The 27,145-nt window shown below is 36.6% G+C and overlaps 2 protein-coding genes and 2 long non-coding RNA genes across 8 annotated transcripts; 2 read left to right on the top strand and 2 right to left on the bottom strand.

The window, feature by feature from the left end:
• Positions 1-68: 68 nt before the first annotated feature.
• Positions 69-15,280, bottom strand: LOC147760848 (uncharacterized). Its single transcript, XM_087017795.1, has 17 exons — positions 15,154-15,280; positions 10,010-14,038; positions 9,113-9,238; positions 8,625-8,712; positions 8,064-8,146; positions 7,272-7,367; positions 6,974-7,006; positions 5,393-6,778; positions 4,884-4,998; positions 4,403-4,542; positions 3,929-4,110; positions 3,480-3,605; positions 3,165-3,315; positions 2,786-2,947; positions 2,106-2,226; positions 1,607-1,763; positions 69-1,158 (listed from the first exon to the last, which is right to left on the bottom strand). The coding sequence occupies exons 1-17, from the start codon at positions 15,155-15,157 to the stop codon at positions 481-483; spliced, it is 7,677 nt and encodes a 2,558-aa protein (XP_086873921.1). The 5' UTR covers positions 15,158-15,280; the 3' UTR covers positions 69-480.
• A 165-nt stretch (positions 15,281-15,445) lies between these two features.
• Positions 15,446-22,004, top strand: LOC112042431 (uncharacterized). Of its 2 annotated transcripts, none has more exons than XM_087017831.1 (8): positions 15,446-15,561; positions 17,335-17,421; positions 17,807-17,960; positions 18,160-18,287; positions 18,594-18,684; positions 18,821-19,301; positions 20,079-20,177; positions 20,434-22,004. In XM_087017831.1, exons 1-8 carry the CDS (start codon positions 15,558-15,560, stop codon positions 20,581-20,583), a joined length of 1,194 nt encoding a protein of 397 aa, XP_086873957.1. In that variant the 5' UTR covers positions 15,446-15,557; the 3' UTR covers positions 20,584-22,004. The 2 variants fall into 2 exon arrangements, with proteins under 2 accessions (XP_086873957.1, XP_086873958.1); XM_087017832.1 differs by lacking the exon at positions 15,446-15,561 and adding an exon at positions 16,903-17,063 and having other exon boundaries at positions 20,434-22,003.
• A 198-nt stretch (positions 22,005-22,202) lies between these two features.
• Positions 22,203-24,807, top strand: LOC106158671 (uncharacterized). The gene is made up of 3 exons (XR_015335489.1): positions 22,203-22,814; positions 23,368-23,433; positions 23,787-24,807. It is a non-coding gene; the product is annotated as an uncharacterized LOC106158671 (long non-coding RNA).
• Positions 24,167-26,460, bottom strand: LOC106158670 (uncharacterized). 4 transcript variants are annotated; one of them, XR_015335485.1, is made up of 4 exons: positions 26,145-26,460; positions 25,276-25,350; positions 24,811-24,985; positions 24,167-24,562 (listed from the first exon to the last, which is right to left on the bottom strand). It is a non-coding gene; the product is annotated as an uncharacterized LOC106158670 (long non-coding RNA). The 4 variants fall into 4 exon arrangements; XR_015335486.1 differs by having other exon boundaries at positions 26,204-26,460; XR_015335487.1 differs by lacking the exon at positions 26,145-26,460 and adding an exon at positions 25,461-25,632.
• Between the last annotated feature and the right edge of the window lie 685 nt (positions 26,461-27,145).

Below are 27,145 nucleotides of genomic sequence, written 5' to 3'. Positions count from 1 at the left end.
TACAGTAATCGTTTGTCATTTCTTATTGCCAAGATATGAAAAATATACTTTAAATCAAGATCCAGAAATTTGAAATCCAATTTTATTGAAATAAAATATTTATTACAAATTGCATTACCAAGATATTATCTACAAAATCACCAAATTTGTATGCATCATATTCTTGCTTATTGTATCCACTGTTAAAGCTAGGATACTTTTTAACTTATAGGAATTGATTCAATAAGTATTAAAACCGATGATATGGTATATTTGGAAGATGATTGCCTCAGAACACTAAAAGAACTTAAAAAAAATACCCCCAGCCACACTGAACCAACATTTATTTACATATTTCTATACACATGAGCTAAATTTTCAAAGTCATTCAAAGCCTTCCGGTGAGTGCACACCTGGCATAGAGAATGTTATAGCATGTGCTCTGCAGGCACACCAGAAAGCCTAATAGCCAATGCCTTCAGCAAGATATATAATAAAGAACTAGTTGTTCCTCCTTGCATTGATGGAGGCCAGAAGAGCCCCTCTGCCCATCCCCATGGCTGGTGGGGCTGGTGCAGGCTGAGAAGGGGGTGGGGGTGCCATGGTGGGTGGTGCCATACCCATCTGTTGCTGTGGTGCCATACCCATCTGTTGTTGTGGTGCCATACCCATCTGTTGCTGGGCAGCCATACCCATCAGCTGTTGTGGTGACCTGCCCATTTGACGTTGTGCCATGTTCATTTGTGAAGAAGCCATACCCATCTGTGGTGCCATCATGTTCATCTGCTGTGGAACCGCTTGCTGTTGCCCTGGAAATGCCATAGTCGATGCCTGCTGGTACAAGTTCATAGTTGGTGCCTCCATGGAATGCTGGTGCTGTGGGGGGAGAGGGGCCTGCATTTGTGGTGGTCCAGGGGATTGCATGACATCTTCCTCCACTTCCTCAAAGGTACCCTCTATGTTCCAAGGGTGGAACTGCTCATATTCGTCATAGTAGCCCTTGCTGGTGTACCAGTAGCCCCCCTCCTCATTCCAGAGTGGTTCCTCATTACCCTGTGGTTCCTCCTCTATTCTGTCCAACATCATGTCTCCCTGCATGTTCATTCCACCCATGAGAGGTGCTGTCTCAAAGTTTTCGTCCCTGATCACATAGCTTCCTCCTCCGTAAATTGCATCCAACTAAAAAGATGAAGAAAATGAAAATAATATTATTATATTTATTCAGAGGGTAGGGAATACCTATTGCGTTCCGCGTGATCAGCCTTATTTTTTGAGTGTGTTGTTTGAGCCCAACATTCTGCAAGAAACCTCATTCAGGAATTCTTAGTGATTGGCCTGAATATATCTTGGTGTTTGGTGATTGATCTGTTTTAAAGTTGGTGATTGGTAATTAAGGGGGAGGGGGTATTCATTACCCTCTATTTAAATTAATTTTTTCATATATTTATACAAGCACTACGAAAAAAAAAACAAAAAACAAACAAAATAGATAAAATAAATAGATACATGTATATAGACACATTTATGAAAAATTAAATGGTTGTTTTCCTTGAAAAGGAGAAAAACAGGTAGGTATCTTATAACATTTTATCAACTTCATACTATCAGCCTCAGAACTGTAACCTACCTGGGCCCTAGAGGGAGGAGGGTTTTGTGCTCTGTTGGGATCCAAATTTTCAGATTTCTTCTGCAGTCTGTGAGAGGTACAACACGGACACAGCTTAGTCTTGATTTTCTTGGCTACATTTGCTGCTTTCGAGTGGCGGCAGCATGACATAAGAATGCTGAAAAATGGAATGTTTAATTAATTTTTTTAAATATAATTACATGGTGGAAGCAGTAGTGAATGCAGTAATAAGAGTTGGCATTTTAACAATTTTATAGGTACTTATTTTAAACTATCAAAGTAGTAACTGTCAACACATGTCAGGCACATTATGTGACATATATGGGCTCAAAATGTGTTTAAATCTAACCGTCATTAAGTATTTCTCACCAGCTTATTTGAAAATCCCTCCAATGGCATTTTTTCTTGAAAGAACATTAAGGACTAAGGAATTCTTCAAATTAACTCTTTCAGTCAAGACCATTTTAAAAACAAATTGAATTATTTAGCCTCTACCTACCAATACACAGCAGCAGGTCCTAACAGACACAACAGCACAAAGGCAGCTGCTCCTGCTGCAATCAGAACAGCTGTGGGACTCTGGGCAAACTCCTTGTTAAGTTTTTTTGCCAATGAATCACCTTTAAAACAAGAATTTTCAGTTTATGAAGGTAATTACCAGATATCCAGTTGAGATAATAAATGAATATAGATACAAATGTCTTCAATCTGTATCTGGACTTGAAATGTCTGTAAGTCATTGATTCCTATGACCATCAATGTTATTTCATAGCTCAGATAAACCTTGAAACTGAATCATCATGATCACTAACCAGCCATAGGCCTCATGAAAAGTACCCAACATCAAAGTTATCAATCTATGGGCAGACACTGAATGAGTAGAAATTTATTCTAAACATTTGGATACACAGCAGGAAGGTACGTTTATATAATTAAATCTGATATACTTCTATAAAATTTTCTCATTGCAGTTAACTTACACTTTGAATCAATTTTTCTTTGCAGAAATTTTACTGCTGGAAACCATAAAATCTAAAAGCATTTCAAAGATATATGTTAGATTTCCAAAATGAAGTGTTGTGATTTTTAAGAAGGATTATATTATTTTAACCAGACTGTTTTGCCCTTTGTCAGACCTATAGATAAATAAACCTTTCCAGTGGCTAAATCTATACTTACTGAAACAGTCTTCCAACCTGATTGTCCCTGTTGTTTTGGTGGTACTGTTGTTGGGGCACACAAGGCATTGCTGGGATGCATATTCTGACTGATAAAAACCTATGGCACAGGGTACACAAGTCTTGGTTTCTGGGACACTGTAATGGCCGGATTCACATGGAACTAGATTATAAATAAAATAAAATAAAACAAAATACAACATTTATTATTCTGCTTAAACTAAGACCACATTACCATACCTAGATCGATCTAGCAGGATTGACCCATCTAGGGGGGATTCTCGCTAAATTACTAAATTAATTATGTATATATATTTCTACTTTCTTTTAAACTTCATCATTTATTGTTATACCTACCAATAACAAATTGGCACACTTACCACACTTATCTAAATTCAATTGATATCCACCTTCACAGGTCTCTGTTAATTTCCTGTGGAGATTTAACAGCACATACTCTCTGAACTGAGGAGGTTTCTGTAATAACTGAATCTTCTCTGCCTCAAGTTGTGTGGCAATTTTCCTGTACCTCTGCAAGACACAGAAAGAAAAACTGCAAAACCATAACAAAGATATTATCCTCATATGGAATGGCAAGAAAAAATATTTCACTGACATTTAGATGTTGAGATGCTTGCAATGAATGTCACATCCAAACACAATCAATTCACACCATCACATCTAACACATTATACCTTCTCAAGATATTGCTGGGTACTGGAGAGGACACAGCTGGAATTGCACATAGGAGGCTGGAAAGTGGCACTAGGAAGAAGAGTGAAAGAGTACCACACCTGGTGGCGCAGCAGAAGAGGATTGTACTGAAACATGAGACCAACATGTCACATTTCTACACAGAAGACAACATGAGTTGAAATAATATTTCATTTTATAAGAATTTCATTTAAATATAAACAAGGTATCATGTATCTAGGTCTTATGTGGTGCATGTAGTACGGCTGTTGCTGTGAATTACATTTTTGTTTGATACTGTACACATGCACATTAACAGTCTATTCAAGGACCTGCGACTTCTGTAGCAGGAACTTTAGAAATACACAGCACGAACATTAGTAAAAAAATCCAAATTATTTTTGGTAGGAAGGACAACTTGCAAATGCTGTCATCTTGTGGCAGGTCTTACCTGGTCCTTCAGAGAGTGACAGGCCCCAGTAAGATGGCTGATGTAACACCCAGCAGTACGACAAGCATGATGGATGACAGCTGACTGCAGCTGAAACTTCTTCTTCCTCACCACATGCTTACTGCAATGGTGTACCTTGTACTTAACATCCACCAAAAACCCAGTCACTGGATTTTTATAGACTATAAGAAAATATATGTTAAATTCAAAGACCAAGAATAAAGTCAACAAAGAAATCAAATGTACATGTAAATACAGAAGTAAAAGTTGGACGCTGACTCACATTAACAACCTATTTCTTCATTAAAGAGCAATGCATACCAGATTTGTTTTAGATTGATACAACAACAGACAAATAAAATACAAAAAATTGCCATTTGAAAAAGAATTTCCGAAACCACATAAAAAGCATTCAATGCCACAATTTCAGACATATGCGCAAACCAGCAGTAAGGATTGTATGGTATACTATACCATGAAGAGCATTATAGAATGTCTGTGTAGTCTTGGGTCCACCAAAAGCAGTCTGACTACTGACCATACATGTGTACCGGCCACTGTCCTGTGGCTGGGCATCTTGGACAACCAAGTCACCTGTAAGCTGAATCTGGAACCTAAAAATATAGTTGACAATGGTTATTACCATCTTTTGTTAAGTATAAAATCACAATGCAGCAGTAAATTAATGCTGCAGAAGCTGAATGCTGCTGAATATTTTGCAGATTGAATCATGAGAAGTTTGTCCTACTTTGCATATCATTCAAAACCATTTGTACTGTTAGCACTCTTACCAGGCTTTGGAAATGTGACAATGCACTTTACCTAATTAGGAAATTAATTACCAGTACAGTAATCTGTCAATATTGCAACTTTAATTAATGTAAAATTCTTTCTTCAGAATGGAGAGAGAGGGAGGGAGGGAGGGAGGATGAAAATAAATGCTTTAAAACTGTACCTGCTGTTAGTGAGGGGCTGACCTTTGCGGTCAGTCCAGGTAGCTTTAGGATCTAAAAGCTTGATGTATTGTGGACTGCAGGCTAGTACAACAGAACTGCCTCTCAAGACAGAGACTGAAAAACAGTAATAATACAATCAGTTAAAATGATTGGCATCTCACACTGTCAAACAAATACCCTGTACAAACAATCACTTCTTCTCAAAGTATGGATGCATATACATAACCAAATATGAGATGATCATAAATCAAAATTCACATTAAATTAACAAAATTTTCCTCCGACAAACACAACTATAATTTGGGGAGTTCAGGGGCGGATCCAGACATATTTTCTGAGAGTCTTCCAAATTATCTTTGTTCATCTATCCTCAATTTTTGACTGTCTTCCAACAGAAAAAAATAGATACCTGTTAATGTATGTAAACTTGAAATTCTGTCCGTCTTCCAGAAGACCCAGAAGACAGCCTAAATCCGCCCCTGGAGTTCAATAATATTGACAAAGTTACCTCTGTTTGCTATAGGCATAGTTGTTGGTGCCTGCTGAACTTGTTGGGCTGCCATCCCACCGTTTATTCCCATTTGTTGTGGAATTCCTTGCAATGGCGAAATAATACCTGTTCCTAACTGCTGTGAGACACCTATTCCTGTCTGCTGTGGGACGCCTATTCCTGTTCCTGTCTGCTGTGGGATGCCAATTCTTGATCCTGTTTGCTGTGGGACAACATTTCCTGTTCCTGTATACTGTGGGACAACATTTCCTGTTCCTGTCTGCAGTTGGATGCCACTACCTGTTCCTGTCTGCTGTGGGACACCAACTCCTACTCTTGTCTGCTGTGGGACACCACTTCTTGATCCTGTCTGCTGTAGGATACCAATTCTTGATCCTGACTGCTGTGGGACACCACTTCCTGTTCCTGTCTGCTGTGGGATTCCAGTTCCTGTCTGCTGTGGGACACCACTTCCTGTTCCTGTCTGCCGTGGGATGCCAGTTCCTGTTCCTGTCTGCTGTGGGATGCCACTTTGTGTTCCGGTCTGCTTTGGGACATTACTTCCTGTTCTAGTTGGTCTCTGCATTCCAATACCATTTGCCACCTGTTGTTGAGAGTTCCTACCTCCTCTTCCCATATGACCTTTCTGTGCAACTGGCATAGGCTGTTGTGGTTCTGCAGTCCTTGTTGCTGTCTTAACTTGTAGCAGCTGTCTGGTTGTCAATTTTATATTGCTGCTGACAGTAGCTGGTGGTTGATTGGTACCTGGAGACTGACATGGCTTCATCTCACACCGATTCAATTCTATACCAAGTCCAGTGCATTTTCCATGCTGAGAACATAGCCGTCTTCTCGTTCTATTGCTTCTACCACATGACTTGCTACAAACGGACCAGGGTCCCCAGCCCTGCCATGATGCTGTAACTAAAGCAGGACAACTTTGTGAATTGCACGGCGTTGTCTCAACACCTGGCCCTGCACATGCTCCTGATTTTGGACACACACGGCTCCTAGCTTTGGCACCACCTCCACAAGACTTTGTGCAAGCTCCCCAAGACCCCCAACTTTGCCAATTAATCACAACAGGACAAGCATTTTGGTTACACGTCACTCTCTCCTCAGCCATTCCAGGGCACTCTCCTTCAGATGGACAATTGCGTGTGCGAGTTTTGTGTCCACCCCCACATGACTTGGAACAAGTTCCCCAAGACCCCCAATGGTGCCAATTAATAACAGGACAAGTATTTTGGTTACATGTCACTCTCTCCTCAGCACTTCCTGGGCACTTTCCTTGAGATGGACAATTGCGCCTGCGTGTCTTGTGTCCACCCCCACAAGACTTTGTACAAGCTCCCCAGGATCCCCATGGTTGCCATGTTGGTGTTGAAGCTCCACTACCTTTAGCTGAAATTTAAAAAAAATCGCTGTATACAACAGAATCAAATAATTTAATTTACAGAATTTTAAACAGCATGGCCCTTTTTAAATTGTTTTAGATTTGTTAGAAATCATATGAACCTCATTTAATATTTATCCCTATATCCAGTAACAAGGGTAAGTGAACATTTTAAAACTAGCAATATTAAGACAAGGACTTACCTGCTCTGATCTCAGCTTCAGAAGGTGGGGGCGCTATGTAAATATAAGCAAACAATTGATTTTATTATTATTATTATTATTATTATTATTATTATTATCTTTAATAAGCTACAAACACACACAAAACAATGTTTTACTTCCTCACTTCAAGATTACTATAATAGTATTTGATAACAATTAAAAAGGTTAAAATTTCAAAAAATTGTAGCCAACTTCTTCAGTATTCACACAAAATGCATGCACAAAAAAAGTAAATAAAATTAATTAAAAAATATATGTATATGAACATATGTTGTACCTCTTCCACTTTTTGCCATATTAAAAACAAAAACATTGTTGCTAGATGCTTTCTTGGGGTCACAATTCGCTCTGGTTTTATCTTTTGGTAGGAGAGCTATAAATTAAAATTACATGACATAACATGACACAACAAGCAATAGATAACTGATATAAAATTTCTAACAAGAAAAACTGAGAATCTATAATTATCCAGGAACTACTTGATGTCATAATGTGAGCTCAGTTTTTAACTGTAACTTAAGTGGGTACAGCAGTTACAAATTTTTGTAAATTGAATGATATGTTCTCAATATTAGTAATAGTAAAATAATACAATTTGTAACTATCTAAATTATATATATATATATATATATATATATATATATATATATATATATATATATATATATATAAAATAAACAAAATAAACAAAATAACTGTAATAATGATGTTCTTGGAAAAATGGGGAGTAACCCTGCCTAGGTGTAGTTAGTAACAGATGTAAATGTACTAGCTAATATACAATTCTTCAACATATATTTGTTCAATGCATGACAGGCCCAGGGAAAGGAAATTTGCCTTGCTTTGTTTTGCAAAAAACAAACAGAAGAGGCAAATTGATTGCTTTTGTCTTCTTTTGCTTGCTATGTTATTGTTTGATGGGGGAAGGGAGAAGAACCTCTAAAGCTAAGCCCCCACCCCACTCACCCACCACCAACTGGATCCACCACTTAGTGACCACTGATGTTAACATGAATGAGCATATACATGTCACTTTGCTGATGAAAATTATATCTAACAATCATTGTACCTTGTCTGACCACTGTGGCCAGAAAAATTCCATTAGGCTTGGCCACCATCTTCGTACATTCGTACATCTGTTTGCCACCAGATCTGGGATAGGAAAGAAATAGGAGGTGCATGTATCTGAGGTGTGTATTGTATCATCGTTCCACTACTTCACCATTCATGTATATTAACAGATGTTTCCAAATATATGGATGTGCAGTCCAGTGTAGTTTTGCATTTTCTTTAATATTAAAGTACATCTCTGACTTCAAGGGCACAGTTTAGTCTGTTTAGAATTCTACTGCCCCTAGAGAAATATTGCTTATGTAAAGCATGAAGTGTTATTAACTTGTCAAGTTAAAAGTTGGAAAGAAATGAACATTTTTATAACTGTAATGAAATCTTGCTGTTTTGTTTAAGCAATTCAGTTTTCTTTTTAAATAGCCCTAGCTTGTGTCACCATCCACAATTTTTATGGGAATTAATATCTTAATGGCCAAAATTACTAATACTTGTAAGTGTATAACTGTATTGTATCACCTGATTGCAATGTTCTACATTTGTAACAATAATTTTCACTTACGCTGGCAAGTCTTTTCTTCTTGATATGATATTCACAGTGTTGTGGTTAATGCACCTCATTCCAGTTGTAAATTGCATGCCTTTTTTTACTGAAACAAAAGAATACAGCTCAGAACACAATTCACCAAACAGTGTGAGATCCATTTTTGAATACTTTGAGTAAAACTGAAAACAATGAAAAGCCCCTTACATGCGACAATACTCATCCAATTTTTTGATACTTACAAATATAAGAAAAAACTTCCTTAAAAAAACAAAAAACAAAACAAAACTTAAGCCCTACATTGTGCCCTAAATACAGTGCTATAAATGGTTTTAGAAAAATCCCTATCAGAATTAAAACATGATCAGATCTGATAATATGGAAATAATGTAGCATTGCGACAGTAAGTGCAAAATTACATGAATAAATATTTTGCTTCAGAAAAATCAAAATAAGTAAATAATTAATAAAACAAATAATTAGATCAAATTGTTCAGAATGCATACCAAAGGGCCCGCTGCTTTTTCCATTCCTGATCATTATTCTGTTGGAGAAAATCCAGATCAATGTTTTACCTCCATTTAGACTAGTACGAAACATTTTTGTAAATTTACGTGGCAGACTATTGCAGCCTGGAAAAGGAAAAAAAGAAAAAAAAATTAGATTTAAATGTACATGTAACTGATGTATGTATCATCTAGCTATCATATAACTTTGTCAATCTAAAACTATTACCTCTGTGTAATTGGCTGATGGAAACAGAGTTTATAGCTAGATGCAGTAAACAAAAATCAGGCACAGTATACTGTCATTGGTTTTGTATGATATATTTGCATCAGGTCCTTTTTCTTCTCACTGGGCACTATTCTACATAATTCCTGTGCGACTGTGCACTTTTTGTTTTATTATACCAACTGCTTACCATATAATGAAGAAAGACAACTTTCAGGTTTGAAATAACTACATTTCTGCCTCCCTGACATTAATAGCAAACATCACAACGCTTGGCAATCCTAACCAATTGTTACGTAATGTCCCAACCAGCTGTGCACGCCCCATTCCCCATCGTAATGAAATGTTATAACCAACTTAGCATGCATGATAACTTCACATCGATGCAAAGTCGCATTGTCCAAAAATATCAAAATCAGACATAGGGAATTTATTCAAAATATACTTTGAAAACTGGCAAATCACAGGCCCAGAATTCTACAAGAGGTATAATAAAGTGGCAAAGTATTTTAAATAGTATCAATCTTTTCTGGTCAGATACATGTAAGTATCATGCAAACCAATGAAAGTAGCAATTACATTTGGAATATGTTTTAGATGCCAAGTGAAATAAAAATGAAAACAATTTCAATTTTTCTTTAAAAAAAACTAAAACAGGACAAATAACTAACTTGCTGCTCGTTTTTTCCTCCTATGAGACGAGTGTATTCCACTTATCATTTCAGAGCCATTCTGTAACTTGTGCGTAGAATACAAATGTGTAGGCACCAGCATTTCACGATATCTGGTGTTGTAAATGGCTGCCTCACCAAATTTGGGATTAAGACTTGCACTCCCCTTTTGGTGCTCATACAGTCCCTGGCTTGAATGTCCATACTGCTTGCTGATCCATGATTCATTGAAATCAGACATGTTACCTCTATGGGGATTTAATGGTATGCTTTCATTATACAATTCTGCTGGAATCACATTATTTTTTGGCATAGCTATAGTCTTCACTCCTTTGGCAGAATATTCTGTTGGATGCACAATATTTCCTGATATATGCACTGGCTTTGTGAGGTGTTTATATTTATCCACCACCATCGATTCATTTTTAGAAATAGTCACTGTCCCACCACTTGACAAATCTGTTGGTTTCATTGTACTACTTCTAGACATGTTGTCCACTTTAATACCTGTTTCTGCCTTATTAGTTGTTAGGGCACCAATTGCAGGCACATCTGCATTGGGCACCAACAAGCCGTTTTTGGAAACATCAATATCAGCAGTTATCACACTTGAAGAGATGTTCTCATTCCCTTTACTTCCACCACCTCCGGAAATATCACCATCTAATATCAGTGACACAACTTCAGACATCTTGTTGGTTGGAGACTCAACAGATGGGTTAGTGTGCTGAAAGTGTTGGTCAGCTGTAGTCTGACTTGGTGCAGCTGTTGTTGTAGATTTGGTCATCTTAACTTCAACTGGAAGCGTCCCCAGGGTAGGTTTAACAGACCAGGAGAAAGGATGGTCAACAGTTTTTGTCACTATAAGTGATTTTGTTGGCTGTAACTGCACTGAAGCTGTTGGACCATGCAGCAAACTGTGTTCCTTTGCTGCACCAATGGTTCCATCATTCCTAAGCACAGCAAGAGGAGTGTAGAGTGTAGGTTTGATTCTGTGGGGACCTATCCAATCAATGGGTATTTTAGAAATGGGTATTTTGTCTGGCCTGCCATGAAACTGGGGGCCCATGTGCCAGTTTGGATTCTCTGATACTCGCATTTTCTGTTTGTTCCTAGTGGACCCTTTTATGGCAGGTAAAGCATTTGCCAATCCAGCACCAGTAATACCAGTTTGCCTACCACGATTTCGGCCAGCAGTTGAATATTTTGATAAGTTTGTATGTGGGCCAGTGCTGCGTCCAACTGTTTTCAGAAACTCTTCAAAATCACGGTTTTTCTCTTGGTTATTTTCTTTGTTGTTCTTAATTACTTTGTTTTTCAAACTGGATTTTAAATATTTTGGAGAGTAGCCATGATTTTTTTCATTTTTAAGGTTTTTACTTATTTCCTGGCTTTGGAAACCAGGTAAATGTTGGTTGGATCTACCAGGACTGTCCCATTTATCTTTGCTGCTGGTCTCCACATCTTTGTGTTGTAAACTGGACATGTATTTACTGGAAGAACTGACTCTCTGACTCTTCACCCCTATACCATTTCCTAATTTCTCACCATGTGTCTTTTTCCACTTGGGTCTACCATGAACATGGTTCACATTTTTTGTTAGAGTCCCAGGATCAGTTTTGAAAATGGATTTGAATGTGGGTATAGGTGACAAATTTGGTATTTTGGCTGTTTTTGGCAATGTTCTCCGGTTGGCACTCGCTTGTTCATAAAAAAACTTTTTTATTGAAGGCGAGTTCTCTAGTGATACATGGCCTTTTGCTGAAGGCATCAAGTGAAGATGCTGCTTGTTAGGTTTGTGATAAGCATTTTTTCGAGGATCACGATGAAGTTCTGAAACAGATTTCAAAGTGGGTCTAGGTGACAAATTTGGTATTTTGGCTGTTTTTGGCAATGTTCTCCTATTGGCACTCGATTGTTCATAAAACTTTTTTATCGAAGGTGAGTTCTTTAGTGATACATGGCCATTTGCTGAATGCAACAAGTGAGGATGCTGCTTGTTAGATTTGTGATAAGCATTTGTTCGAGGACCATGATGAAGTTCCGAAACAGATTTTAAAGTGGGTCTAAGTGACAAATTTGGTATTTTGGCTGTTTTTGGCAATGTTCTCCTATTGGCACTCAATTGTTCATAAAACTTTTTTTTTGAAGGTGAGTTCTCTAGTGATACATGGCCATATGCTGAAGGTATCAAGTGAGGATGCTGCTTGTTAGATTTGTGATAAGCATTTGTTCGAGGGCCATGATGAAGTTCTGAAACAGATTTCAAAGTGGGTCTAGGTGACAAATTTGGTATGTTGGCTGTTTTTGGCAATGTTCTCCTATTGGCACTCAATTGTTCATAAAACTTTTTTATTGAAGGTGAGTTCTCTAGTGATACATGGCCATTTGCTGAAGGCAACAAGTGAAAATGCTGCTTGTTAGGCTTGTGATAAGTATTTGTTCGTGGATCATGATGAATTTCTGAAACAGATTTCAAAGTGGGTCTAGGTGACAAATTTGGTATTTTGGCTGTTTTTGGCAATGCTCTCCTGTTGGCACCTGAATGTTCATAAAAAAACTTTTTTATTGAAGGTGAGTTCTCTAGTGATACATGGCCATTTGCTGAAGGCCAATGACGATGCTGCTTGTTAGGTTTGTGATAAGCATTTCTTCGTGGATGATGATGAAGTTCTGAAACAGATTTCAAAGTGGGTCTAGGTGACAAATTTGGTATGTTGGCTGTTTTTGGCAATGTTCTCCTATTGGCACTCAATTGTTCATAAAACTTTTTTATTGAAGGTGAGTTCTCTAGTGATACATGGCCATTTGCTGAAGGCAACAAGTGAAAATGCTGCTTGTTAGGCTTGTGATAAGTATTTGTTCGTGGATCATGATGAATTTCTGAAACAGATTTCAAAGTGGGTCTAGGTGACAAATTTGGTATGTTGGCTGTTTTTGGCAATGCTCTCCTGTTGGCACTCGATTGTTCATAAAAAAACTTTTTTATTGAAGGTGAGTTCTCTAGTGATACATGGCCATTTGCTGAAGGCCAATGACGATGCTGCTTCTTAGGTTTGTGATAAGCATTTCTTCGTGGATGATGATGAAGTTCTGAAACAGATTTCAAAGTGGATCTAGGTGACAAATTTGGTATTTTGGCTGTTTTTGGCAATGTTCTCCTGATGGCACTCGATTGTTCATTAAAAAATTCCCTTTCCACAGGTGAGCCCTTCAAAGATTTGGGGCCATTTAAAGAATAAAACCAGTGAGGCTCCCGCTTTTGAAGAAAGGCAGACTTTGCATGGCCAAACTGTGAGAAAGTATGTGGGGAAACTTTATTTTGGAGCAGTTTTTGACTCTTCTGTTGTCTATAAATGAAGATCTTTAAACATACAGCAGTTTGTATTCCACTGCTTGCATGAAGGAGTATTTCCTTTAGTTTACGCAGCTCTGGTTTTACAATGAATTCATCCTTTAATTCTTGTAGCATTTCACTAAACTTGGTGGGGCTCTGGTCCCTCCACCAGGTACTGTGCCTTTGAATTTTTGACATGAAATGATAGCTCCTTTCTGATAAATATACTCCATATTTTTGACACTTATATCTCAAGAAATGTTTTCCTTTTGGCTGCTGTGAGATAAATAACAACTTGTATCCATTTCTAATCGACATGAAATCACTTCTCCATCGAGAATGATATCTAGGGCTGACAATTGATTTCTGTCTTAAGCTCTGTTGATGGAAGCCATTCTTTAAAATGGAAGTACTTGTAAAAAGTCTTTTCCTTTTCTTTCCTGTGCTTTTTCCTAATTTATGCTCAATTATATAATGCCTTTGTTTATCATTCTCTAGACTGTATCTTTTTTCTAGCCAGGTTTTTGTTCCTTGAATATCAAATTTCGCTTTTGTGGGTCTGTGGTATTGTAGGCTGGGAAGCTTGCCATTACTGTCATCTATCTTGTCATGAGAATGGGGGAAAATTCTCTTGGGCTCGCCAATGGCTGTCAGAAATAAACATATGGGCAGCCAAAGGCATCCTGCCAATCCTTGAAAAGAAAAAAAAAAGACATTATAAGAGCCTGTAGTTTTCAGGACTTTATGTGCGTGTATCAAATAATTCTGTTACATATTTGAAAATCAGGTCATACTTTTTACAGTTTTAAAAATGTAGATAACTGGACATAATTTCATTTAATATTTAACTTAGTTTAATCTAAAATAAACAAATATTGTTATTTTACTTCTACAAGTCTAAGACTTCCTGGTAAAAAATACACACACACACACAATTACTTGCATCCATACTTGCATCAATACATACCCTGCAAAATTACTTTTATGGTAAAGGACTTTGAGGTAATTTCAATATATACCTGCATCGTTACTCCCCCTCAAAATATCAATATGTGTGGGCCATATGAGGAAGATAACAAGCAAAACTTGTGAATTTGAAAATTTCGCATTGCCCCCTTAAATAAAATTGAAGCAATGATGAGTGTGTGTGTGTGTGTGTGTGTGTGTGTGTGTGCGTGGTGGGGGGGGGTGCATAGCACGGAAATTCATGCGTTAGCACTCCTATATACATGTATTGCACCGCCAGTACATACATGTATCAGAACTGTCAATATAATAGTCGTGCTAGCGGTTTGCAGTGAGTGCATGTGGGGGAGTAAACTAGCTAGCCGAGGGCCCACAAACGTAAAGGGATGTAACCCGGTCTTTTAATATTAAAAATTACAAAGTCATACCCACGGTTTGGCTAAGTATTCAAGTACTTTTTTTTTTTGTTATCTCTTATTCTTACAACAGTTGGAATTAAAGCGACAGAATTTTAACGTCTATCTTATTTATCCAACCACGCGTTGACAAGGTAGACTTTCAGATTTGAAATATTACTTATTCTGTAAAAGAAACGTAAGTATAGCTAGTTAACAAATGGCACTCATCGATCGATCTTGTCCATTCTAGCTTAACCCCCATTCTATATACCAAACCATAGAATCCGTAATATATTCGAGTAAAACGCAATAATCTTCCTATAAGGAATGGCCTACAGTCGCACATTTTATTTAATCAACATCTTGCAAAATTTCCTTTTTTTTCCACCAAAGGGGGTAGACCAAAAACATCGTCTACTTCCATATCACTACAATATACTTACGCATGCCTCGGTTGTCGGGTCACCCTGTAAATAGTTTGGTTTTTAAACAAAAGAAAACATGCTAAAAATTTTTTAAAAAAATTGAAAAGCGACACAAAATTTTCATTTGTCTTATCCTGTCGCCATCTTGTTTTTGTGCAACGGCAGAAGACACCGTAGAAAACGTCTGACGTCATACGTCATCACGCGGCTCCTGTAACGCAGAAGTGACATTATTACGTGGGACGTCACTCGCGCTTACGTATTTTAGTGCGTTTAGGAGCCATTCTGAAGGGACTGATGTGATGTTGTTTGGCCTTCATTTTTGCCAGAAAACTTTTGTACGATCCGATATGGAGAAAAAAGGCTAGAGACCTATAGGTCTATACAAGGACACCCAATAATTTAGAACTTCGACAGTAGCAATGAGTGAGTATAAGTTATTAACACATTTCTTAGGATACGAGTTTGTATCCATGCATCTTTCAAGTGTTTCTACTCTTTTAATTTCCGTTGCCGCCATTGGAACTGATTCGAGTTGAAGGCAAACGAGGCATATTTTTCAAAGAAAAAAAAAAAAATATATATATATATATATATATATATATATATATATATATATATATATATATATAAAGAGTTTTGAGAAAATCTACATTTTACAAATCACTCGAACAAAACGTTGTAAAATGAATGATAAAATCGAGATTAGGCAAGGGTCTGTTGAGTGGAAGCAAGGTTCAAAGAGAGGCGTTTTGTGGTCGAGGAACTAGCAAAGTGAATCTCTCATTTTCTTTTTGTATAACAGTTAGTCGGTGATGATGATGCTAATTGTGCCAACTAGCCCGCCCCCTACCCCCCCTCTCTCTCTCTTTCTCACTCTCTCTAAAACAGCAGAAGTTGTGAAAATATATGATTGTTCAACTCGTTTTTCCTGCATTTCAATGAGGTATGAATCAAGTTTTATTTACTGTGATTTGTGAAATGATGATTTGATTTCCCGTAATCTGTGATCATTACCCCAAATGTAATGGGACCCTGTATTTTTGTGCATCCGACCTCCCTTCAAATGGAGCCCTGAGACGGGACACGTTCTGGGAGACAATCTCCTTCCTTAGCTTCTTTAAAAATGTTTATGTAAAATCCTGAAAGCACCAGGGTAGTTATCTCTATCCAAATTTCAAATATATTCATATATTAGAGAACAGTTTCATTAGCTCTGTATGTATAAATTCAAATTACTGTTTTTCTTTTTATCAAGAGCTTGTAAAATATGTGGGTATTACCTCCAATAATAGGCCAGTGATTAGGGGCAATTGACCTGGATTTTCATTCCAGGTGAAATGACCCTAGTCATTTACTCCCTGATGATGGTGACTGACAGTCACAGAAATATTGGAGGTAATACCCACATATTTTACAAGCTCTCGATAAAAAGAAAAACAGTAATTTGAATATTCATATATGTTATTTATAATAATTATAGGGCCTGTTTAAGACTAAATGAAAAAAGGTAGCTATTTAAAGGACGAAAAGTAGATAAAATACTGATAAATGACGTTTTGCCGCAGACAATACATAATTGGGTAAATAAAAACCGATGAATAATAATAATAAAAAAAAAAGAAATTGAAATAAGATATGAAGGTCGATTAAATTTGAAAAGGTAAAATTTTGTGATTTTTCCTTTTCTCCTTTAAAATCAAATTTCAAAGCTTTTATTGTTTATTTCAATTATTTATCTACCATTTTTGTCACCAGTAAAAATCAAGTTATAATATTGCTTGTGACTGGCGGATGTGGCTGGCGGATGTGAAATGCAGCTGTTGAGATCGCTCTGATATATATGTCGATTGCATGTGAGCGTCGTGATCAAATAGAATTGTTCATAAAGGGTTATTAGGCGCATTTTGGATTTTTTATTATATAAGGTATAGTGATTATTAACCATTGTGCTACATGGTAAGTAGATAAGTACTTGATTGCTTTTACTATTACTAACACAGCCACAGTAACGCTGGAATGCTTCGCCTCAGTTTTCGTTCATTCATGTCGTTAGGTCGAAAACTGAGGTAAGTATTTACTATACGCATGTCTCTGTCATTTCTAGAAGTGAGCTGAGTTCCAGCACTCTCTGAAGCTCGTGGTGTTTCACATTGGGATCATGCATTTTGGCTGATACCTGTGCTGATTTACTTTCAGACTTACTGCAGCAAGTAGCGCTGTTGTCCTTGCTTGTGTGCATGCCGTCCAATGTGATTGGCGACTTTATACAGATAAAAGAAAACGGTGAGAATATTCACATACTCAGTACTCAAATTTTATCTCATAATTATTTTTTCTCTCTGATTTTTGTGACATTTTACATGGTTTTCATAAGGAATAGGTCATTGTTCCATTCGTTTATACCAAATGTGTGACGTCTATTAAATTTCTACCAATAAATAAATAAATAAATAAATAAATAAATAAATAAATATTTTTTTCATTCTTGTTTTTCCGTAGTTTCCCATCAACCTGGAGAGATTGCATTATTTGTATATATAATACCACATGCTAATCACACATGAGCAGTAGCATAGAGGCATTGCTTATATATGGACTATGGTATGCTTTTTTTTTTTTTTTTTTTTTTTCAAAAACAGTTTGAAACTTTAAATTTTTTTCTCTTTAGTTGGGATTGCCTTGCCTGTTCCTGTTTACTTGGGCTGCCAAAATAATGTCTCTGACTTTGGAACAAGAGAGACCATACTACCCCAAGGCGCAGACATGCTCAGAAACTGTGTTGCCTACTGCAAGCACTACAGTATCATTGGAATACAGAAGAGGTAATAATAACGTCCCTTTTCAATTTATCAATACAGTGAAATAATCAAAGATGCTCATTTTAGCTGCGAAAGCTTCTCAACTAATATCTGTGGTTGCAAATTACCCAAACTCGCTTTTGATCTTCACTGGTTGGATTTTTCTATTTTCTCTCCAAGTATTTTTTCTTTATCTGAATTAGAGTGTTTGTTTATTTTCAAGCAATGGAAATAGCACAGCTTGTAAATGCAAAAATGATACTGAAACCAGTGAGATTGAAGAGAAGCAGCAGGAGGGGCAGTGTCAGGCAACAGATCTCTTGGCTGTGTACAAGGTCTCCACAACACCTGGTACGTTCTAGTCAGCAACAGTTGGTACTGTGTGATTTTATTGTCATTTTATTTCCAATATTCAATTGTCAAGAAATTTAATTAGTAAAAATAATATTTCCTTGTACTGGCTGTACAGCTGAAACGTACAACGCATGTAAGTGATCCTATTTATATTTCCTTTTTAAAAAAATACTAGTTATTAAAACTTATAGAGGCTGCTGAAATAAAGACAGTTATTAATGTATTTAGCGTAAGCTATAAACTCCCAGATACCTGCCTATTTTTACAAATTTTCTATTAAGCTCATCTGTGCTGTTCTTTTAGGAATGTCAGTTGAACAGAAACCCACAGCCTCAGAGAAAGACAATGAGAGCATCAAGGCACATCCAAAGTCCAGGAGGAAGAGGTCCCTCAGGTGTGGTTTGTAAAGACAGCGCATACAGGATTTCTATCTGCATGTTACATTCGCTGTAATATTTAACCTTCTTGCATGATCTGTTTTTACTGTGTTTTTACTAATATAAATTTATGGTGATTTTTTTATTCCACAGGAGAAGAAGACCTAGAAGGATGAGAAGGAGGAAGAGGAGAAGGAGAAGGAATCCTCTAAGGAAAAGGTCATCAAGGAAGAGAAGGAGAAAAAATCCTGTAAGGAAAGGGTCATCAAAGAGGAGAAGGAGAAGAAATCCTCTAAGGAAAAGGTCATCAACGAGAAGAAGGAGAAAGAATCCTGTAAGGAAAAGGTCATCAAGGAGGAGGGGCATAAGAAAAAGAACTTCTGGAAGAAAAAGGAGGAGGAGGTATAGGAAGCGTGGAAGGTCTCGCAGAAGAAGAAAAACAAGGAAAAGGAGGAAGAGAAGGAGGAGAAAAAGAAGACGCAGAAAGAACAAGAGGCAGCAAAGACAGAAAAATCGAGCAAGTCGGACTTTGAAAAATGCTAGACTGTACATTAAGTCAAAAAAGGCAGCGGTAGTTGGAAATAAACGACAAAGGGTTAAACAAAGGAAAGGAAACAGAACTAGGAAAAGTCAGGTTTGTTGTTGGATGAATTTACAGGATAAATGCTATGTTTTAGTTTTTATCTTGGTTTGAATTTGAAATATAGACTGTGCATAACTGGGGGCACTTTGGGACTGGAAAATTTGGTTTAAGTTTTGCAAAGATTCAAGATGAGGCCTTGTTTAGCTAATACCAAAGAAAATATCCATTCCACAACTTTCTTTTTTTCTTTTGAGATGAATGACAATTTGAGTTATAAGGTTATGTCTAAATTAAATTAAATTAATCATGGTATTCTGATCAAGAAAGAAAAAATTAATATGAAAAATCTACTTTTTATTTATGTATAGATCTTTTAATTAAAATTTTTCTCACTCAAATATAAGATCCTGGTACTTTTTGTTTTGAACTCTTATGTGTGTATATTTTCTTCATGCATGATGCTATCAATGTCATTTACAAAATTTATTTGTCAACAGGATGACTTTAAAAGTAATTTCATTTAAAAATGAGATGAGAAAATGGATGTAAAGCTTAGCTAAAAGTGCATAACAATTTATAAATCTGAATCATAGATTAAATTTTTGTAAATAGGCTTATTGCCATAGCAGTTCAGCTCAGCACAATGTATGTACACCAGACGAAGAAGTTTTTTTAATTTTCAAAATTGCAAAAAATTAATCTTCAGAAAGACATACTTCACATAATAAGAACCTCTTCTATCCTGTTTTACTCAATGAATAATAAAACCATCCCTATTGATATTTTGCTAATGTGCAGCATTCAGTTCCTTTTACATAATCATTTTAGGTCAACAAACCTCGTTCTTTAGCTAAGCAAAGAAGTGGAGGAAAAACTATCAGTAACAAAAAGACAAAGACCAGTGTCAACAGTCCGACTAAAAAGGAGGTAAATATTTGCAGAGATAATTTCTTTTTTTTTTTTCAAAATGCTTCTGTGCTTGCCAAAAAAAAAAGTTAAGTACTGACAGGTGAACTACAATTTGTGGCACTACACATAATCTTTTCCTGATGTTTTTATAAGATTGCTTCAAACATTAAATTGCACCATATATGGGTACATCCAGCATGCCAAGAAATAGAAATGTTTTTTTTTCTGTATTCTTTCAATGCTGTGGATAATGAAACTTTTTTCCATTTTATAGTTAAAGTCTGTGATTGCTCGTCAGTCAGGTGTCAAACCTGGCAGTCAGAATCTTCAGATAAGGAGAAAGACCACTATGACAGGCAGGAGCATCTCTCTAAAAAAAAGAGCAGGCAAAAAGGTAACTTGGATCCTTCACAATTATTTTTAAAAGCAATTTATTTGGAAATATTCAAGATAGCACTGGTATTTTTATTTATATGCATTTTCATTGTTGCATCTGGTGCCTGTTTCACAAAAACACTAAAATCTTAAGTTTACTTAGCTGAGGTAGTTGACTTATATGTACCAAAGCCTACTATATTGTTGTCAACTAAGTGTGTTTCATACAGAATATATGGAGAATATTAGTTTTGTTGACTGTTGATAGTAGTCTAAGCTCTGGTGCTTGAAAAATCCTTTTAAAAAGATGGAAATGCAAGACATGATGGTATTTTTCAGCTATGAATGCTAGTATCTCAACAACAGAATCGGGCAAAACTTAAATGAAGTTTGCATTTGAATATAAGAACTCTCATATTTTAGAAACACCATTTCAGCCTTAGTGATTTTGATGAAAATTGTGAGACAAAATCTACAGAGTGAAAAATGTGAAAGAGATTGGGTGAAAAAAGAAGAAGAAAAAATATATATAACTTGCTTCATTGAAAATTATCATATCTCTTTTCTACACCAGTTAGCCAACTTTTATGCAGATTGAACATCCCATTTATAAGAAACGGGTATCCAATGTAGCATAACAACAAGTCAGTTCATGAATTGATCTTCATTTGATTAAAAATATAGGAAAAGGCACATTTTGTATGAATAAAAGTAAACATAAAATGCAAAACATTGTTGACATTGTTGCACAATTCAATGACAGATTATCAGGGTCCCTTTCCTTTCAGTTGATAACACTGACATGAAAAATATTTCCATACTTTTAATGATGCAATGCAACATGTACATGGGCATATTAAGTCGAATCAAGTCACCATAAGCTGAGAAACCTGTTTGGTATATTTTCATCAATGTCTAGAGAATGCTTGATTGAAGACTCACAATTGATATGTGCTGTGTGCAATAATTGTGTGTATCAGACCATCTGTGAGAAGTGCACCATACAAAGTATTATATTTCTTGCAAACCTTTCCATTTAGCCTTTTAAAATATGAGAAAGAAAAAGTGTTTTCATTTCTTCTTGTGCTTCTGCTCACAATTCTAAATAAATGGAATACCTATCCTTGTTGTATGCAAGCTATCAGGATAACAACTTTAAAACGACAAACGAACAATTAAATAAACAAACGAAGCCAATTAAATAACTCCTGTCATGCACTGAATTTCACTCTCCTGATGTTCAGATCCTCTCTCCTCAGCTGGTCACAAAGATATAAGAATATTCTTTCGCTGCTTCTACCTTGTATGCCATCTAGCTGCCTTTTGTACCTGTCATCTGTTGTTGTTGTTTTTTTTTGTTTTTTTTTTATAATCAAGATTTACTTGCACCCAATCATTCAGTGTGGCTTGGTGGGAAAATGCCAGATCCTAAATGTAAATTAACAAAAAAAAGGTAACAATATTTATTTTTATTCATATTGTAACGTGAAATACAGTAGGAAAACACAGAATTTAACATTTTTCAAATTAATTTCATTAAGTTATATGTCAATTAAATGATACCTGAGCTAGAATATATACTTACAAAACATTAACACTACACCAAATCTAAAATCAAGCCACTAACTTCCAAATACACATGACACAGGTAATTGATTTAATTGGCCCAGCTGAGCTGTGTATACAAATCAGGGTTCTCCCCAGGCCTTTATAGCGTATCGGCCCCGATACGCTATTTTTTTTTGCCGATACGCTACTTTTTTTGCCGATACGCTTCTTTGAACTCCGATACCCTTTAAAGGATGTCTTTCCGCTGTAGACGCTTAAATAGGCCTTTCTCTGAAACTTTGCCTATTTGATCCTGAACCCCAAAGCATGTCTCACACAAAACCATTGAGAAAATAAAGGTCGAGGTATAGGTTTTTAAGATCACTTAAAGAAAAAAAAGCGCAGCATTTTTTTTTCGTCTAAACTTCTCGCCATTACTCCCCTATGCATGGAATTCTGGGACTTGCCTCAATTTGCATATGACTGAATACTACTGTTTACTACGCTCTGGAGAAGACCCGGATGTCACTGCAAACCAAGATGGAGGGTAGTCCGAGTACACGTGAGTTGAAAGAGAGAAGAAAAACTCTACGGGACAATGAAAAAGGAAATAAAACGGGAAATGCAGAAGCAGAGGATGTTATTTTCATTGGCAGGCCGGTGAGGTAGACAAAGCAGAAGTAGGAAATAAAACTGACAAGCGAGAAACTGACAAAATTCTGCCGGATACGGGTAGGTTATTTCGATCTCTTATCACGTCCGACTCTTTCATTGAGAACATATTCAGGAGGCGGATTTAGGGCATCTTCTGGTTCTTCCGGAAGACGGTTAGATTTTCAAGTTTTCATTGGCGGGTATATGTAATATTTCTGTTGAAAGGCGGTCAAAAATGGAGGATGGATCAACATTACTGGGAAGACTGTCAGAAAATATTAAATATCTCTGGATCCGCCCCTGTTATCCCTGCTGTACGCAGAAAAGTTTATTATTCTTTAGAGCAGTCAGTACAAACAAGCTAAATAGTCTTCTATTAAAGACTGGTTTTTGTCGGCTTACTTAACGTCGTTATATCCTCAAGTCCAAAAAAAAAAAAAAAAAGAAAAAACAACCTTTCACTATTTACCTTATTCGAATTTAATTTAAATTAAAAGATTTAAAGCGAGCACATTAATTGCAGCATCTGATGGTAGTAAATGTTTATTCTCTGTTTACGTTTTTAAAGTTGACTTCATGGGGATTCTCTGGAGAATGAGGATAATACACTGGTATATATTTTTTTATCCAGGTAATATTCATGTGGTAACATCTACCCCTACATCAGGTTCAAGGCCAACATAGAGCCAGAGCCAAAGTAAGTACCTGACACCCAGAATCCAAACACACAATAGCTGTTTATTTTACCATGTTCAGTACACCTTGCCATCAATATCAATCTAATGCATGTTAGTACTTGGAACAATGCCATTTTATTATAAAGTTTAACACTGCCATGGCAGCTAGTCCTAGAATTGTGACAAGCACAGGATATCAGTACTTATTGTGGGGAACATTATATAATAAATTGGATTTTGAAACAATTAATTTTGATAACCATGCTCTATTCAGTGCTCTTATGTCTGGCGTAGACATTACAGATAGTGGGTGCTATTAATTTCACAAAAAAATGCATTGAAGTCTTTCCAATAGTCAATGTTTTGTTTTTAGGTATACTAAGCAGCAAAGCAAGCACTCAAAATCATGGATGACAGTAAGACCTCAAGCTGTTACATAAACAATTAGCACAAATAAAGGTACATTCCAGTCTTACAAACCAGGAATTTGACATGGGAATTACAAGTACACATTTCTAAGCAGCCATGCTGCAGATGGAACCAAGAGACTCGAGGCACCGTGGTCCTTATATATATAAGAATTTTTTTATCAAAATGATGATTACCTCACATAAACTTTTCTTTTATAAATCCATCCAGACATACATTATTTCCTTGTATGACATTAACTTTTAAAATGATTGATTTTATGAACAGATTGTGTACAGAGTTGCATTTTACTTTTGATATGAGAAAGGGATAAATGAAAGCACCTTGTTTTTCTATGCCTTTATTTTTTATGTTCACTGAATGGTTGCACAAATTACAGTAGAATGAAAAGAATCCTTCTACTCAGTGACTTGCATATTACAGGTCTTATGAATGTTTGGTCAGTAAACTGATACTCGTGGTAATAGTTATTCTGTGATTTTCTTCAAAGTGAAGTAATCCAGAAAATTCAACGGCAGTCAAAAAGTAGGGGACATTACAGTGAGTGGGAGATGGGCCAGTCCCATCTCCACTGATGCTGAGTCATTGCTTGGTAAATTCTCTAGCAAAAGCATCTTTATATCCAGTGCAAGGCCAGGATTTCCATCACACTTGTCACAATGTATTCAGCACTTTCCTTGGCAACACCGTCATTTTCTTGGCAACACCATCATGTATGCTCTGATAATGAAAAAAATATATTCACTTTTATATCTGTCATTTCTGTTTTGATATGTACAATAGCTTACTTCAAAAATAAAATATTTGAAAATGTATGAACACTAAAACAACCATAAGGACTGGATTTCACACCACCAAATTTTATCGAATAAATTTACTTTGAAAATAAGAAGGAATATGAATGGTGTTTGTGTATTGTAAGAAACTTAGAATTTATCTTTTCAATAAAGATTTAATGAGTTTTATACCTCTTCTGTGAGTTACTGAATTCTCCTTTCATGTTCTTGAGTCAATCCTCCTGATCTCACACCTCTTCCAAGCCTTGCACTACTGGACCTAGAAGTGCTATGTATCACTGCCAACTCTACTAAACCTTTATACAGGGCTTTTTTTCTAATGAGGCTGACATCACAAGATAGTATGCTGTAAAATAATAATAAAACTAATAATAATAATAATTGGCACTGATTTAATTGCATGCTAGTAATAATGTTGTGAACTGTTCAAAATGGGTTTCACTTCAATTAATCATTAATCTGCACTCAAGCGTATCAATTGTTATCCCTAAACTATAAGTTTTTTGTATGTGTGGATTATTACATGTGAATATAGGTGAGGGTAAGGTGGGTCCTACACATTACTATCAAAACTAAGGAATATGCCAGATTAACTAAAAGGCCTGTATTATTTAAAAATAACAGAAAACTCTTTACCTCAGGGAGCTCTTTACCCTCTAGTTCTGGACTGCTCTGACTGCTTGCCTCATCAACAATAGGCCTACTCTCGATCTGAAAAGTATAAAAACAGATCGACTAGAAAAGCAAGATAAGATACGTGTGTGCGTAGCACAAAATTCAGGCACTTCTATTGACGATTTTGACATCTGCACGATGCTCACCACTACTGCCAGTAAGTATCAAAATCGTCTGGAACGCATTTGTAGTCCGTGCTACGCTGTGCGTGCAAATCGCGATGTCAAAATTGCGGCTCAGAAAGCATAGCAAACAACAAAAAAAGTAACAGTCGTTAATAAATATCCAACCGAAAAGGGCTGGTTCAGTTGACCCGAAAAACTTGGGCCTACTCTCGATCTGAAAAGTATAAAAACAGATCGACTAGAAAAGCAAGATAAGATACGTGTGTGCGTAGCACAAAATTCAGGCACTTCTATTGACGATTTTGACATCTGCACGATGCTCACCACTACTGCCAGTAAGTATCAAAATCGTCTGGAACGCATTTGTAGTCCGTGCTACGCTGTGCGTGCAAATCGCGATGTCAAAATTGCGGCTCAGAAAGCATAGCAAACAACAAAAAAAGTAACAGTCGTTAATAAATATCCAACCGAAAAGGGCTGGTTCAGTTGACCCGAAAAATATCACTGTCTCTAATCATGTCACCGGTATATTTCCTGGTACAAGTTACTCATTCGGTGAATCGGCATTGAGAATTACGGCATCAAGCACTGTTGACATAATAGGCTACACTCCGTCGTAAATATTTCCAAGTCATTCGTTGATTTTTGGACTATTTTAACCGACGAGAAGTTAAATGAATTCTTTAAATGTTTAAGTGCACAAACCTGTTCACGAACAATGAAGGGAGAGAGTTTTAACTAACGTGCATCTGTAAACGACTTACTTCGAACTCCACCGCGCCATATTTGTTTCTCCTAGTGTACGAGTGCTATTTTAGGCAACGCACTCTGATTGGCTAAAACCTTGCGGTAGTCGTCTTCTCTTTTTTGGGGAGAGGACGTTCTCCAATACAGACTCGAATGTGAAATAATTAATTATTTTGATTGCCGTCTACCTCAAAGGCGAATTTTGGTTTAGATCGTGACCTTCATATATAAGAAAAAGTTTGGGATATGTTTTATTTTCCCTCATATCGGAAAGAGCCCCTTTAAGAGTGTGTGTGTGACCAATGCCTTTAAAGGACAACTCAGTGGGTTAGATTAATGTATAGAAGCAGGTTCTATGTAAAACTTTGCTCAGATTTGTGTTTTGGGAGATTGTTTATTATTATATGAATAAGTCTGGGTCACAAAAGTCCTGTTAAGACAACTAGAATAAAGAATTAGAAAACGAAAACTATTTATCATGATTTCGGAGCACAGCCAGAAGTACTTCCGGCTCAAGGTCACGACCTCGATTTTCCCACGCTTACGACCAATCACAGCAGGATTCAGTCAGCATGAGATAGACGTCACGACTACACAGCGAAACTTGTCAGACATATAAGTGCCGCCTGTCCATCTTTTCGGTACATGTACCGATCAAAAACAGAAAACGTAAGCCCAAAACGCTCTTATACACGTAACCAACTTTGTATGAGCACAAGTATTGTCATTTATTGTGAACAGGATAATATGATAATCAGACACACTTGAGACGTGTGAAGCGCATACTCACGTGTCGAGGAGTAGTTTCGCCATTGCCTCGTATGTGAGTCCTAACTCAGCTTTAAGTGTCCTCCACCGCCCCACCTCCCTCCCAACATACACAGTCTGAGTGCTTCTTCGTCTGTCTCTAATTTTCTTTCGTGTCTTTCGAACTGGAGTGGCTATTTTCTTTCGCCCCC

This window comes from Lingula anatina, chromosome 7 (assembly GCF_051362555.1).
Source record: "Lingula anatina isolate TDL-2025a chromosome 7, LinAna3.0, whole genome shotgun sequence".
Classification (NCBI taxonomy): domain Eukaryota; kingdom Metazoa; phylum Brachiopoda; class Lingulata; order Lingulida; family Lingulidae; genus Lingula; species Lingula anatina.
This window is presented reverse-complemented; position numbering and strand designations above follow the sequence as displayed.